This window comes from Oncorhynchus mykiss, chromosome 5, assembly GCF_013265735.2.
Source record: "Oncorhynchus mykiss isolate Arlee chromosome 5, USDA_OmykA_1.1, whole genome shotgun sequence".
NCBI classification, from domain to species: domain Eukaryota; kingdom Metazoa; phylum Chordata; class Actinopteri; order Salmoniformes; family Salmonidae; genus Oncorhynchus; species Oncorhynchus mykiss.
In genome coordinates, this window is record NC_048569.1 from 44,574,006 (window position 1) to 44,590,586 (window position 16,581).

At 41.5% G+C, this 16,581-nt stretch overlaps 1 protein-coding gene across 2 annotated transcripts; it reads right to left on the minus strand.

Moving 5' to 3' along the window:
- Nucleotides 1-327: 327 nt before the first annotated feature.
- On the minus strand, nucleotides 328-16,057 carry LOC110523916 (proline-serine-threonine phosphatase-interacting protein 2). Of its 2 annotated transcripts, none has more exons than XM_021603064.2 (15): nucleotides 15,890-16,057; nucleotides 14,880-14,980; nucleotides 8,936-9,010; nucleotides 8,045-8,079; nucleotides 7,800-7,906; nucleotides 7,466-7,528; nucleotides 4,262-4,360; nucleotides 3,000-3,045; nucleotides 2,789-2,868; nucleotides 1,813-1,911; nucleotides 1,531-1,627; nucleotides 1,196-1,280; nucleotides 993-1,024; nucleotides 759-827; nucleotides 328-653 (listed from the first exon to the last, which is right to left on the minus strand). In XM_021603064.2, exons 1-14 carry the CDS (start codon nucleotides 15,920-15,922, stop codon nucleotides 766-768), a joined length of 1,014 nt encoding a protein of 337 aa, XP_021458739.2. In that variant the 5' UTR covers nucleotides 15,923-16,057; the 3' UTR covers nucleotides 328-653; nucleotides 759-765. The 2 variants fall into 2 exon arrangements, with proteins under 2 accessions (XP_021458739.2, XP_021458740.2); XM_021603065.2 differs by having other exon boundaries at nucleotides 14,880-14,975; nucleotides 15,890-15,987.
- Between the last annotated feature and the right edge of the window lie 524 nt (nucleotides 16,058-16,581).

Here is a 16,581-nt window from a genome sequence, read left to right on the forward strand (position 1 = left end):
GGGGAATTTAAGGAAATAGGTGAGATGGACTGAGAGTAGCTGAGGGGTGGGTTTAAAAGCTCATGTTTAAAAGCTCATGTTCTATAATAGTTGACTAAAAACACAATACATAATGTATAGCGTATGCGTTTGGGTACCTTCTATCTGAATGTGATGTATGTCAACTATGTAACTACTGTAAAGAAAAGAAAGAGAGATGTGCCATGTCTGAAAGATGTGTGTACAGTAGATGTACATCTAAGCTTTATTCTGGTCCAATTATTTTGGTCCTCCAAAGAGGGGAGGTGGTGGATGGGCCAATAAAATAATAATAATAATAATAACAAATAGTTGTGGTGATTACTTTTATTTTTGCTTTAACAATATTTCCTGGTTTAGACTGTACAAAAACGAAATATATTACCAATTGACATATATTGTATATGAGCTATGACACTTAACCTTACTGTTTATAACACAGCTATAAAACCACAATGATGATGACATAATCAAAACATGCTGTACTAACGTCAGCGTTGGTGGTGTTTCTGAATTAGCTTGTCAAGGTGTCACTGTTGAATGCACAAAGCACAAAGTCCACTCTTTACATCCATCACTGAAGGGATCCACACTCAGCATTCCACCAGGCAGTCGATATCAATACCCATAGATAACTGGAAATAAAACGAATAAAACCATGGATTTAGGTGGGCTCAAACTTATTGTGATGACAATGGTCATTTGACTGAAGCTGTAATACTGAAGAATACACGACTTACCCGTGTGCTAGTATTGTATAACGCTGTAGGCTCGATCTGGATCTAATGCAGTTGAGTTGATCAAATCACCTACAGCAGAGGAAGTCAAAACACAAGTAAATAAACAAACAGGCAGCGGCAGGTCATTCAATGGAAAACAAAGAACAGTTTATTCATATTTTCAAGGACGGATTACATCTGACAACTTTGTCATAATATTGAAATATCTCAGTCGTTTTTTAACATATACCTCACCTCCGGTGTTGGTTGGATTAGGCAGTGGTCTCCTGATGTTCACAAAACAGACAAAATAGAAATCGACATGACATGATGAGAATTACGATAAAAAAAAAAATATTTTTTTGGTAAGGGGAAAATCATCATCTGTTGTGCGTGTTGTTCCCCTTTCAATATATTATACAATATACCAAAACATTTATTGATAAAATCACACTCACCTGGTGATAGATGGAGTCATTTGGGTGACTGATGGTGCTACGGGGACCCTCTGACTGCCGTAGAAGTTATCATACAGAATAGGAGCTGAGAAGTGAGGACCGAGCAGGTCAGGGGGTGAGTAGTGAGTACAACTACAATAAACAACTAGACTGTCAAGGAGGGGGGCCCGGACACGAATAACAAGGCTAATGCCTACATAAAAGTATCAAGGATGACACACACAAAAAAAGTCTGATTTTCATTGTAGCCCTTAAGATGACCTATTATGTATTGTAATGTGCCTGTTGTTTTCTTTGGATGACAAAGCGGACCCGTGAAGAGTGAGGAACTGTACCTGGTGGTTTATCCCCAGTCCGTCTGAGGTTCACAAAGTGTTCAATGTCCTTCTGTATGTCGCAATGTTCAAGAGACTTCCTCACTTCCTCATATAGCTGAACACAGACAAACAAGTTAGAAACAAGCAATATGGAAGGTCCCTTACAGCCACAATCCTTCACGCTATTCTTTGCGTATTATTTACAACAAAACAAATGAACATTGACTACCAGTAAGTAACTACTGCAGATTGCACCTTGATGAGTCCCTAGGAAATAAAGCATTTGAAGTGTGACTTTACCTCATCGCTGGTGACACACTGCTGGGAGAGCTGGTTGAGATGAGTCCACACCATGTTCCTTAGAGTGTTAATCCTCTCAACTTCCTGCTTCTCAAATACCTGGATGTAACAGAGCACTAAATGGTATACGGTGCCTTCAAAAAGTATTCATTTTTGTTGTTTTGTTGTTACAGCTTGAATTCAAGATGGATTAAATATCTGTTTTTTTTCTTCTCACCAATCTACACACAACACCACTAACGACAAAGTGTAAACATGTTTTTACAAATGTCAGCAAATTTAATGAAAATAAAATACATAAAAAACGCGCTTACATCAGTATTTACAATCCTGAGACAATACTTGGTAGAAGCACCTTTGGCAGCGATTACAGCAGTGTGAGTCTCTAAGAGCTTTCCACACCAGGATTGTTTGACATTTGCCCAAAAAAGTGAATTGCATTGCCACATTTCTTTTTTGCAGTATTACTTTAGGTGCCCTGTTATAAAGAGGATACATGTTTTGGAAACTTTTTATACTGTACAGCAGGGTTTCCTAAACTCGGTCCTCGGGACTCCAAGGGGTTGTACGTTTTGATTTTTGTCCTAGCACTATACAGCTGATTCAAATAATCAACTAATCATTAAGCGTTGATAATTTGAATCAGCTGTGTAGAGTTAGGGCAAAAAAAAACAAAATGTGCACCCCTTGAGGTCCCGAGGACCGAGTTTAGGAAACACTGCTGTACAGGCTTCCTTCTTTTCCCTCAGTCAATTAGGTTAGTATTGTGGAGTAACTACAATGTTGTTGATCCATCCTCTGTTTTTTTCCTATTACAGTCAATAAACTCTGTAACGGTTGCCATTGGCCTCATGGCGAAATCCCTGAGCGGTTTCCTTCTTGTCCGGCACAGTACAAATATTACAAATAATGTAAAAGTAATACAGTATTCAACTAAAAAACCAACAAAAATACTCTGATGCTTTCTGGCCCTTACCTCGCATGCTTTGACATGCTCCTTCTGCCAGTCCTCCCTGATTCTTCCCAGCGCAGTCACATTCTGCATGTATAGCCTGTCTGGGATTCCAATCAGAGAACATACATATTTGGAGACCATACTATCAGCACATAACCCTAGATGATGATTTGTGGTTTCCCCTGTTTATGGTGGACAAGAGTCAAAAGGGATAATAGGTTCTCATTCTTACCAGCTACCTCTGCATTCATTTTTGCTTGATTTGTTCTTGCAAATAGCTGAAAGATGACAAAGAAAAACACTGAGGACATATTCGGTACTTTGTGTAACCCTTCCTTGTGTTCAGGTTGTTACTTTAGTTATTTTTTTTGTTTTAAGTATACAGTAAAAATATGTCGTCATATTGGAAAATGTCCACTTCATAAACGGTGTACAAGCTAGATAGCCGTGTTCTTCCTGTGGTCAGTGTAGGCCTAATTCTTGCGGTCGAATTCCTGTGGTCAAAATAGGCCTGCTGTTTCCTTAGCTCAACAGATTCTCATGGCTCACTCAGCTCATTTAGTGTCGCCAGCATTTTTAAAGCAGTCTTTTTAATGACATGTTTAAATCATCACTGCATGTCTAATAAATCACTGTGTGTGTTTATTTCACGAAAATAAACAAAAAATATGCTTTTTTTTAATCATTTATTTCCCTGAGCCTCATTTTGCCATTGAAATGCTCAGTCTGATTGTGTGGGCGTGTCGATACAAATGTGAACACAGTATATTGACATACACAGCCCTGTTTGGAGGACTCTAGACTAGAGCCTACCCCACTTATCCCTTCAAAGTAGCAGGATACATGTAAGGGATAATTAATGTGGGGCTATTCGTTCTATGGAAAATAATGAATGACGAATCCCATTAAACAATGCCAATACGTTTTCTTTTAAATTTGACTTTTGCTTTCAAAAGCAGTCCAAACATAGAACATGTAAGAATGAAATATAGCCATTGAATTCTACCGTGTTGATATACCGTGCATTAGAAGGGAAATAATGCACGGTCTAGAATGCCCTTCAAGCCAATCACAAACGAGTATTCAACAATGCATTGGTGTAAATGCAAATGAAAGATGACTGCTCATTGGTCAGAATAATCAGATCAGATTGGGATGACATGCTGTGGGACAAAAATACCATCCCACTTGAACAGGCTGAAATTTCAAGTGTTTTTTTTTCTTTCAAAAAGCACTAAAAGAGCATTATCATTATTTTCACAAATTCAGAGTGTTTCGACCCCATTGTGTTGAAATATTGTTTATAAAAAAAACAGGAAAACCACAATTTTGACTGCACTGTCACGTTCGTGTTTTTTTATATTTTTTTTATTCAGTGAATAAGTTATGGAGATGGGGGAGAGAGAGGAGAAGGACATAGAATGGAAAGTGGTGCAGTCAGGGTTTGAAACTTTGCCTCCGGGACAATGTGTGGTCCGTTTCTCTGAAGCTTACCTTTTCCTGCTGCTTGGCGTTACTGGTGCTTGCATTTCGGTTCATGTTCTGTTCTGCTTCCTCTTTGTCTCGACACTTTTGCTCATATGTCTTCTTTGACTTTGATTAACGACATGGAATAACAGGGGAAGTGGGGTTACACGTCTGAATGTGTGAAAACGCTTTACTGACTATGCTATTCTTCACTGAATGACTGACAGGAAACAGGAAAGTCTCTAAAACATTGCCATTTGTTTGAAGACAACTACCACAGTGTTGGTTCTGTCAATTGCTGCTACCATAGGACAAAAAAATAACTGAGGTCTGATATGATAAAAAGACCTTGAGTGCTGAAGTCTCACAAACCATAGAACCCATTAAACAACCTGTGACAGCGCATGACAGCGCATTATAAAGCACAAGGCCCCCCCCCCCCCCCCCCCCCCCCCCCCCGCAGCAGCACTGGCCAGCTCGTGGTCTAGGACGGATGGGAGAAACTGTCCAGTTACATCAACAGCGATTTGAACCAGAGGTAAAGTATCCCGGTTCCAGCCGAGACACCGACCAAGGGTGAGAGAAACAGCACAGTTCCAGCAGAGATATGCACCACAGCGATACAATGCAACCCCAAACCGTGCCCGTATGAGAAGGTGCTTCCAATGCCATCAGAGCAGATCAGAGTAGTACTGCCAGCACTGCTACAGATGTGGGAGCAGCGACCACTTCCTGGCAGGCTGTCGGTTTAGAAGAAACAAGGCCAACCAAAGAGGTTCCTTTAAAATGAAGACAGGTTGCCCCTGTGGAACAGGGAGTAATCAGTCACACAGACACGTCCCAACACTGTACAACCTGTGGCATGAGAGAAAAGGGCCATGCACTGCAACAGTGCCCATCCTGTAAGAAAACACTCTACTGTTCGAGAGAATGGCAAAATGAACTCTGGGCTGAACACCGGAAATACTGCACACAGAGACGAATGGTGAAAGACTACGTGCATGACCTGATAGCACAGGGTTGGGTGGAGAAGTCCAACTCTCCTTACTCTTCCCCAGTCGTATGTGTAAGGAAAAAGGACGGTAGCTTACAACTGTGCATAGACTACAGGGAGCTGAACAGGAAGACTCACCCTGACCGCCAGCCAATACCCAGAGTACAGGATATCATGGACAGCCTTGGAGGACATTCCTGATTTTCACTCTTGGATCAGGGAAAAGCATATCACCAAGGGTTCATTGCAAAGGAAAGCAAGCCCATGACAGCCTTTGTGAGCCCCTGGGGACTGTATGAGTGGGTTCGGATTCCGTTTGGACTCATGAATGCACCCGCAGCCTTCCAGCGCTGTATGGAGGAATGTTTGGATGGCTTGACAGATGAGATCTGTATCCTGTATCTGGACGACAACCTCGTCTTCAGCAAGACTTTTAAGAACCATATCGACATCCTTAGAAAAGTACTACAGAGACTAAGAGTTTATGGGATAAAGCTGAAGCCCAGAAAGTGTGAGATATTCGCAGCGGAGGGATCGCTCTTTAGGGAGAATAGTGTCTGCCCGAGGGAAGCAAAATCGATTCAGCTGATACTGCAGCAGTCAGAGCTCTGAAGGACAAAACACCAAGTACACGAGAAGAGCTCAGAGGAACCATGGGGTTGCTGAGCTACTATAGGCAATGCATCAAAGACTTCTCACGCATTGCTAGCCCCCTCTACAACCTGCTCACAATGTCTCCTGAAGAAGTTACAGGTACACACAACAAAGCAAAGAAATGGCAGGCAAAGGGGGAAACAAGAGGATTGCCCTCTCACAAATCAATGACGTGGACTGATACGCATCAACAGATAATGGAGCAGCTGATAGACCGCTTGTGCTCGGTTTCCCAGACTTCTCAAAGCCGTTTATCATTCACACAGATGCATCAGACAAAGGTTTAGGAGCTGTGTTGTATCCGAAACAAGACACAAAAAAACTGTGTATGATAGCCTATGCATCTCGGACCTTGACTGCACCTGAGAAAAACTACCATTTCCACTCAGGAAAATGTGAGTTTCTAGCCCTGTACTGGTCAATCACAGTAAAGTTCCGCGATTACTTATACTGTGCACCGACCTTCACAGCCTACAGTGACAACAATCCCCTTACCTACGTCTTGTCGACCGCCAAGCTGGAACGCAACGGAGTGCGGATGGGTTGCAGAACTCGCCAATTTCCATTTCACTATCAGATATCGTCCAGGCAAAGAGAACATTGACGCTGATCGTTTGTCCAGAATGCCAAATAGACATTGAAACACTGATGACAGAATGTTCAGAGGAGTTGAAATCGGTCTCATTAGGAGCAACTGCGATGCACAACAAGACTCAAATATCCTGGTCAATGGCAGTCTCCGCTGTGTATGCAGCAACAACAGAAACCAGATCCGTCATGCCTTTCTCAAAAGCAGAGATGGCGACAGGCACAAAGAGAATTCAGGCTGTAACACAACAACATGTGGAACAAGTCGAGGGGTGTGACAGAAGACACTGTATGTAATAATAAAATGTACAAACTTTTTTTTTTTTAACCCCTTTTTCTCCCCAATTTCGTGGTATCCAATTGTTTTCGTAGCTACTATCTTGTCTCATCGCTTCAACTCCCGTACGGGCTCGGGAGAGACGAAGGTTGAAAGTCATGCGTCCTCCGATACACAACCCAACCAAGCCGCACTGCTTCTTAACACAGCGCCATCCAACCCGGAAACCAGCCGCACAAATGTGTCGGAGGAAACACTGTGCACCTGGCAACCTTGGTTAGCGTGCACTGCGCCCGGCCCGCCACAGGAGTCACTGGTGCGCAATGATTTCCCTACCGGCCAAACCCTCCCTAACCCGGACGACGCTAGACCAATTGTGCGTCGCCCCACAGACCTCCCGGTCGCAGTCGGTTACGACAGAGCCTGGGCGCGAACCCAGAGTCTCTGGTGGCACAGCTGGCGCTGAGGTACAGCGCCCTTAACCACTGCGCCACCCGGGAGGCCAAAATATACTAACTTATAATAACTTCCCCTTCATTCGAGGTGCCTCAGTACATATAATGTAACTTCCTATTTATTTGAGAGGTTCCCCCCCTTATTCACTTCTCATGGCTGTTGAGGAAGGATGACTTATATTACAATAGTCTGTTTCACATTTTGGTAACATGATGACTGAAACTAGACATGACTAATAATATAGGAAAGTTCTCCAGCTTACCTCCATGGTTTTCTTGAACTGAGTGGCCCTCTGTTTGTGTAGGGCATCCATCTGTTGTTCAACCTGCGAAGAAGAAGTGTCAAAGATATTATATTGTACCTAAGACGATAGAGATGATAAATCCCTGATTTGCAATTACAGTGCGCATTGTCACATCCATGCAGGACGATTTGATGTTAGCAGTTATAAGTGGTTGATCACTATAAACGCATTCACTATTAAGCAGAGTGCACTGTATTAGCAATGCATTATTAGGTCTATAAGTAACTAAAGATGTTTTAAATTTCCTACATTTATTTCAGGGGTTTACGTAGTTGATAGAATGCAATGGTACCTTTTTCCTTGCCTCTTTCTGTCTCTCCCTGAAGTCCTCAAGTTTTTTTGCCTCATCCCTCATTGTTTGTGCCAGTTGTAGGTGTGACAAACTCACATGTTCAGTCTCTATATTGTAAAAGAGGGTTTGAGTGAATGAGTAAATTATGTGGATGACGACACAACACACATCACGTGGAAATACCAACTCATAGCACAGTCATCATCATATATCATCAGGCACATTGTTGTGACTGCAACACTTACGCAGTTTGAACACATCCAGCGATCTCTTCAGTGTGCTAAACAAACACACAAATGATGTAAAATGATGAAATGGAATTTATGCTAAACAACCTGACCTCACATAACAAAGAATAATTAAGAATGAAGAGAATGAGCTGTATGATTAATTAACCACCCCATCCCTGCCCCCCCCCCCCCCCCCCCACCTTACCGGAAAAGGCCTTAACCACAAAACCATTTGAAGCATGTGACCAAGCTGAAACAGGATGGACACTCAAACCACTGACAGAATCCTTCTCGACAGAAAAAGGCCCCAACAGTAATTCAATTGTGTAACACAAATGCACTAATAACGCTCATGCGTGTAGTGCTGCGTGGTCAATGAGCCGTTGAAGCGTGCAAACCATCATACAACGCGCCAAAAAAAATGGGTTTGGTCAACTTCAGACAGTGCTATCAATGGGCAGATCCACAGCCTTCTAGTGTGTCATCTGAAGGCTGCATGCCAGGCAATATCAACAACCCAAATATAACAACAACAAAACAAAAAAAGTTTTTGCGTCGTCATTATCAGGTATTGTCTATAGCCTAACGAGGAAAAAAACTATTTCATCCATTTTTAGAATAAGGCTTTAATGTGGAAAAAGGCGTCTGAAAACCTTTCTGAATTCACTGCAAGTTTGCATTTACTTGTCTTGTTTGAGACAGATTGGCACCAGGGTAATAAGAAGGCTATTAAACATGTTATGTGATGGCTTTTAAGGGCTTTCAACAAAGCCCATTACAAGGGCATCTCTACCTTCAATAGCAGGCCTTTCAAATGATTTCTGTATACATTTTCACAGTGTCTGACTGATGGCAAGCAATATCACCTACAGCATGGATAACATCGGCAACAACAGACGGACTTACTTCATCTCATTGCACCCACACACCTTCTTGGAGAGACCCAGTAGCTCTTTGGCATACTTCTCCTCTATGGATGCTCTGAAAGATGACCAAACACATCTCTTCAGAGGTGCATTCAACAAGGTAAACAGTTCACAAATGTTATCTACAACATGTGCATGAGAGAAGATTTGGCTATAGTGTGAAGATTTGCACCACCGAAGGGTCCTAGTGTCCATGAGATAAAGAAAATTCAAATATAGGCAACTTTGACCATAACTGCTTTCACTTTTTTCAAAACAAATTCTACATATGACTGCAATATATTTGCAAAACCACACTTTCTATCTTTCAATATATATATATTTTTGTGTCAGTGTAAATGACGGCGGGTCCGGGAGCCGCTACCGGCTCCCCTGCCTCAGCCGGCTCCTCGGGCTTTCATGCCTCAGCCGGATCGCCAGGCTCCCCTGCCTCAGCCGGTCTGGCAGGTTCCCGCGCCCCAGCCGGCTCAACTATACTCCCTCTCCGGCCTCTAGGTCGTCAGGCTGCTGATTATCCCGCACACCTGTCAACATCGTCAAGCGCACCAGCGTGACACTCACCTAGACTCCATCACCTCTTTGATTATCTTCCCTATATCTGTCACAACCCTTTGGTTCTTTCCTCAGGTGTTATTGACTCTGTTTCATGTGTTGTTTGTGTTTCGTGTTAATTGTTTTGCTTGTTTATTTATTAAAACACTCACTCCCTGTACTTGCTTCCCGACTCTCAGCGCATTCGTTACAGAGACAATCAAATCAAACATAGAAATGATTCATAATATGAACTTTGGTGAACTATGCTGTATCAGTTGGCCAGGAAAGGTGTCTATTTAGATTAGGGGGAAATTCTCCCCCTTCAAATCGTGTGGTGTATTACACAGTAACTAGGTGCTATCTGGAACCTTAAAGGGTTCTTTGGCTATCCCCATAGGAGAACCCCTTGAAGAACCCTTTGTGGTTGCAGGTAGAACCCTTCTCTACGGAGGGTTCCACCTGGAACCCCAAACAGTTCTACTTGGAACCACTTCGTCTCGGGCCTAACAACACCCGTGCCATTATATCCTCCAAACGCCGGCTTCTTGGGCATCATCCCTTAAATGACTTCCTTATCTTACTTCTGTGTCGTGGAACGAATCCTCAATGCCCTTTGAAAAGGTCAGCCCACAACAACACATTGCTGATATTCGGTGAAAACAAACAGACAACAACAAGAACGACATGGCAGCAGAGCCTGTGGGCGCTGTCACCTATAACAGAACTATAGCATTCAAAGTCTCTTTTCCAGAGCATATTCTCTGTAGTACACTGTTAACAAAATAGAGAGACTCAAAAACACAATAAAAAACAAACAAAAAAAAAAACATGAAAAGTAGTGCACCTATGCTGATATCTGGTGTTTGGAGGGTGTTTGAACGTAGACCCAAGTGTTATGATACACTGATTGTGTTTAAAAACGGAAGTACTCTGAAGTGGTTCTTTAACCTGAGTAATTGTGCTTTAAGTGAGTGTTGAAAAAACACTTTTTGATGTTTCAGTGCATGTAAAAGGCAGCATCAACACATCAAAAGTATGTTTTGGCAGACTGTCTCGCATCCAATCTGATGGTTTTAAATTGCAAATGGTTTATAGCATAAATATGGATTGATGATGGGCTGACATTGGCTACATTTTCTAGGACCCATTGTAAGATGATGATAAATATTGTTACAATCAAAATGTTTAGGGCAATCTAAGTTATAGCAGAGGTACCATGAGGTAAAGTGTAAAATGGTCCTTCATCACTGGTATTCATGTGAGGTGGATGTGAACCCGGGTCCTGCTTGTCAAAACACTGCCTTAATGCTCTCAGCCAATCTTCAGGACTAAACGGTTGTGCTGAACCACCCTTGTTATACTGAGCACATGTGGTCCGATTCAGACTTGAGATAAGTAGACCTAGCATGGACTCAATAAAACATGGATTCAAGTAATGTTAAATCAACTTATCTCAAGTCTGAATAGGGCCTAGGGAGATTTTTGAGGAGGCGAAATTCCATCGTCATTATGGAGTGAAAGTTGGAAAGGTAGAAGAAGGAATTGAACCCCCGAACCTCCAATTTCTTTGGAATTTTACCCACTCAACCACACAGTCACGTACCGTATGATGAATTTGGAACCCCTATTTAAAGGCAAAGGTTTAGATTAAAGGCAAAATGTGAACTTCAAACGGTCACAACCATGATCTGTTTCACCTGTCGTGTGCTTGTCTTCACCCCCCCACCGGGTGTCGCCCATTTTCCCCTGTGCTTTCTGTTTGTCTGTTGCCAGTTCGTCTTGTCTCGTCCAGCCTACCAGCGTGTTTTGTCACGTACTCCTGTTCTCTCTATTCCCTGTTTTCTAGTTCTTCCGGTTTTGATCATTCTGCCTGCCCTGACCCTGCCTGCCGTTCTGTACCTTACTGACTCTGCCCTGGTTTACTGACCTCTGCCTACCCTGAGCCTGCCTGCTGTTCTGTACCTTACTGACTCTGCCCTGGATTTACTGACCTCAGCCTGCCCTTGACCTGTAGCTTGCCTGCCCCCTGTTTTGTTATTAAACATCTGTGATTCGAACTCTCTGCATATGGGTCTTATCCTGAGACCTGATACAAACATTGTGCTGCCGTACTGTTCAGAAATCCCCCAAGTCTGAGGCATGGAGTTGGAGAGGGGGCATTCGTGGAAGGTGCGCCCTCCAGAGAACTCTATGGTCGAGTAAAAAAAACTGCCACGTTTGTTGGTCCTTCACGAACTCAGGTGAAAGCACACCAGACGCTCAGATTAAACTCTCCAAAACAATCCAAGGAAGTATGTGTCAATGAAAATGTGAGTACAAAATGTTTTCACGTTAAGGAAGGAAACATAAAAGGAATTCACTCAAGGAGAACATGGTTTTTGTGTAGAATATCAGCCACTAATGCTTAATAGTCAAAGTCGAACAGCAATTTTGATGAGTTTTCATGATGCCACATGTCATTGTTTGCAGTTTTGCACCTTTCGTGCACTTGTTTTAAATTACGGCAGGCTTTTCAGTTAATACTGCTGGCTTGTTTGCCTGGTAACTTTATGAGCTTTATCTATTATTTGATGTATGACTCACATGTTATACGCTACAGTAAATAGCCACTGCAAATGTAGCCTGCTCTAGCATTGGCCTACCCCATTCATGGATGCTAACTGCTTTAGCGCCTATTGACGATCCTTACCAAAGCCAGCGAAGACAAGACTCACAAACTCATGCCAACTGAATTGTCAGCTGTCAATCATATCATCATCTAAACTCTACTGTCATTCAATCCACTGAACATAAAGACTCAGGTCTGAGACATTAACGTAATGGATGACTTGAGCCCTGGCCTGAAGTTTTGTACAAGGTTTGTTTAAGTGCTAATGCTCACATAAGCAGTCCTTGCATGTCTTTTCCCCCCATTGATATTCAATATAATTCTACATTTCTGTTACTTTTGAAGAATATTAATACGATAAATAGCTTAGAGATCTTTGAACTTTCTTTATGAATATAAAAATATGAAAGACCTGTTCAAGTTGTCATTTGATCACTTGCAAAGAAAAATAACGCCTTTGAAGCTTCAGAATCATGTGTTGAAAAAGCAATTTTGTACAAATGAATTATCGTTCTGGACAAACGTATTAATTTGTTCTTTCACAAAACAATCTTGTGTCCTATGTTAAAGCGTCATGTGCATTTGAACTTTTGGGATTACTGTAGAGTTTGTCAACATGCCATATAAGAGCAGTGAATATACACTAAGAAAAGGGATACCCATTTACAGCATTTGGAAACTATTTCTGCACTAGACAGTAGGCTTAGGCAGTATATATCGTATATACCGTATACTGAGGTATTTGGAAATAGCCATTGGATTGTTTTTCAATACCATTGAAACTATTTATTTGAAGTTTTTCAATACATTTGTATATTTTAAAGTTTTTACCGGAGAAAAGTAGGCTAGCTACACCGAGAAAACTATTGGAGAAAAGTAGCTACACATCAGTCAGAGCTAGGGTGACCACATGTTCCGGATTGTGCGGGACAGTCCTGCATGTTGTCCCTTTGTCCTGCAACCAAACAATGATGTGCCACATTTGATCAACAAATGAAAATACCACTAATCTAAATTAGATAGATTTGTTCCGTATTTCATTCAGACTTCCTACCAATTCGATGAGAATTGACATTCCAACCTCTCTTTTGTGGTCACTTTGCGCTTATGACATGATATTACATCATGAGGATGTGGTGCTGGTGACAAATACTTCTCCAATCATTGATGAGATCTGATATTTACATAGGCCAGTGTCTTATCGTCAACAAATCACATTTGTCAAATCCTTTTAGGCTAAATTCCAGCTAAACTTCGAGAGGACAGTTAACTACCGGTACTTACAAAAAGTGGGCGTCTAACGAAAAGCTACAAAAGTAAGTAAAAAGCCGTATTAGACTGAAGAATAAGATAATTTCGTCAAACTCTCAATGCTAATTCAACATATTTGCTGCTACTTTACTCAAGCCCGTTTTAAAAGTCTCCCTAACTAAGACTAACCAGAAATGTTTCCTTGGCCACATATTCCCAGATTGTCATAAAACAGCCACAGTCTCTCATTTCTGGATCACAACATTTTGTGGGAGGCTTGCTTGTTGCAGCGGGAGGGAGATTTTTGTGTGTGTGAAAAACATATTCAGGTGTAGGCTACACTATACTGCAAATGTCCCACTAAATTATCCCGTTGTCCCGCATTAGGGTATTTTAAATGTGGTCACCCTAGTCAGAGCCTCATCCGAGTGGAAAGTGCAACTGAAGCACAAAATTAGTCTGATGCCGAGCAGAAATGACAAGAAGCATTCTAGATCTTCGTTTATAAAACGCAGCAAGATATTTCTTATGAGTAACAAAAGAAAATCCTGCGTGAAATATGCAGAATTCTGCATTAACACGACCCCTAATTTATAGTGTTTGCTTTCTTCCTTGTTTGAGAAGTCAAAGCCCTTTGGGTGAGTTATCTGTACAGCTGCCACTGCTCGATTTCCTTGCGTTTTTTCTCCTCTCCGTTCTTGGCCTGTCTGCTCTGAGCAGGGTACAGTGTGTACACATGCTGCTTCAGAGTCAGTACTGTTCTTCCTTCAGACAAGCATGTGTCAAAAGTTTGTTCATTTGCACAATGTCTCTCGTTCACATTCGCTTGTAAATGTCCAAACTCACCAAAAAATAACATTCGGTAGCTCTTACCTATATATTGATAACTATATGAGTTGGATTGACTATCTTTGCAATTGATTTATTTTCGTTTGCGCTTGTTAGCATATTTAGCTATCAGCCTCCAAGGAAAATCGCAATTACTTGTGCTAATTTTGTTAGCATTCTGGTACTAGACGCTCAATGAGCTTTTTTGCATTTCTGACTCCACTTACTAAGCCAGTAATACTCTAAATCCCAGAATGAGCGAAGGACTGTATAACGTTATGAATATCTGGATACCGCACAACCCTACTAGACAGGATTTGAAACACCACAATAGTGTTTTAGAAGATTTAGAGAGAGGAAACGACACCAAAAGAGAAGTAATCTAATTCTTCACCACATAGGACTCGAAATGCCATAGTTTCAAACTTTTCCGGGTTAGTGCTCCCAGGCTATGGCAAGGTGTTGCACAACTCTTGATTATGTGGTGCTACAACACGCCACGTCATATTCCATAACCCCTAAGGATGAATGTTTCAGTACCCTCACAACCATATGTTTCAATAGCAACAAAGTTAAGATTTTCTTTAAGGTGGTGCCAGTTCAGTTGGGCACTAGTTAGTGTTGCAAAGCACTTCATTTTTAACAGTGTAATCTGAGGATTCAATGCATGGTTTCTATATCTATATCTTACATGGCTTCTCACCTGGCTTTCATGAAGTCTTCTATCTCCTTGCATGTCTTCTTGCCATCGTTGAGGTGCTGGATGATACTGTCATAACCCCCAGTGCCGGTGAAATCCCTGTTCTGGCAATTTTGGGAATGTGGAAAAGCAATACGTAATCACGGCACACCATGGAGTGCCTCTCACACCCTCCCAGTAGTGGTCATTCGTACCCCTATACACCTCACTGCATTGCCATTTAACAGTCTATCAAAAAGGAAACAACTACATTCCAAAAATTCAGAGAGAAGACCCCCCAAGTGCTCCAACCGAAATGATCCATAATGTAAAAGATTCCCAATGGGCTACATACAGCACACGATACATCAAACAATGGAAACAATAAAGAAAACAGTAATGAAGAGGTATTTTGTGGGCATGAATAAATTGGTGTTTTTTTGTGTGCTAAACTGCAGTTGAAGTTACCTGTAATGTACGTCTGCATGAGAGAATGGCATAATCATTTTAACCACATGTGATTTGAGAGGTACAGTAGTCCTACAGATGTAGAAGGATTCAATTTGAGCCAGTTCGCTACAGCAGGAAAATAATCCTGCAGCAACAGTAAATGTGAATTATTATGTGGATTGCAATTAATGGATGTTTTTGTCAGTTTACAGTTTACGTATGGTAAAATCAAATGAGATGAAATGACCAACTACAGAAGACTTTTTAAACCTCAAATACATTACAAGTTTTACATTTCCTGCATTGATATAGCCTACACTGTATGGGGTATAATCCTAAACCCTGCCATTCTGATTTGCATCTAGACATTACAAGGTTTTCAAAAGGACCAGAACCAAATCCATGCTGTATGTAATATTCTAAAAAAAGTCAAATTACTTAACAAATAGACATAGACTGTTCTATTATTGTGTAGGCTTGTGTTGTGTTTACACCCTTATAAATGAAAGAACACATTTGCATAACTTGAAAATCATATTAAGATCTCTAAAAACAAATAGCTCTGCAATCACATTTGTACTCACCCAAAAGCAATCCTTAAAGTGAAGTTCTCTCATTGTAGACAAGAATAACGGCAGTAGAACTCTTCAAATTCCGCAGCTTGCTACCGTGTGAGTGACTGACGAACTTCTCAATGGAGGGTGCGTTCACGACTCCACTCATACCGCAACGGAGCACTAAACTCCTTCTCTGGGTCCTAACGACCGAGGAGAGACTCCCACCGACCTACGAGCAAGATAGATTCTGTTGGATTTGGTGCCACTTGGTGGTCACAAGCAGATGAGCAGGAGAAGGAAAGACCTCTGAGTCTGCCAATTCATATATTATATTGCCTCTTGGTTCCTCTTTTATCTGTATTTATACCATTCTCTTGTAAATATGCTTTTAATAGATATGATGAAATTGGGATATATCTGGAGAACAGTTAAACATCCTCATTTACAAGCTGACATACAGAAGTGATACAAACTACTGTAATAATAGCACCATAGCAGCACCCACTCATAGCACGCACTCCAGTGGGTTTAGCTCACTGGCCACCCCCAAAGCCAGTTCCTCCTTTGGTCGCCATTATAGACTTTGTTTTCTTTTTTTCTACTGTATTATTGACTGTATGTTTTGTTTATTCCATGTGTAACTCTGTGTTGTTGTATGTGTCGAATTGCAATGCTATATCTTGGCCAGGTCGCGGTTGCAAACGATAACTTGTTCTCAA

Coding starts and splice junctions, on each gene's coding strand:
- LOC110523916 (XM_021603064.2), bottom strand. CDS start 15,922: ATGAGAGAACTTCACTTTAAGGATTGCTTTTGG. Junction 9,011..14,879: donor GAAGACTTCATGAAAGCCAG/GTGAGAAGCCAT, acceptor GTCATCTTTCAG/AGCATCCATAGAGGAGAAGT. Junction 1,912..2,788: donor AGCATGTCAAAGCATGCGAG/GTAAGGGCCAGA, acceptor TGTTACATCCAG/GTATTTGAGAAGCAGGAAGT.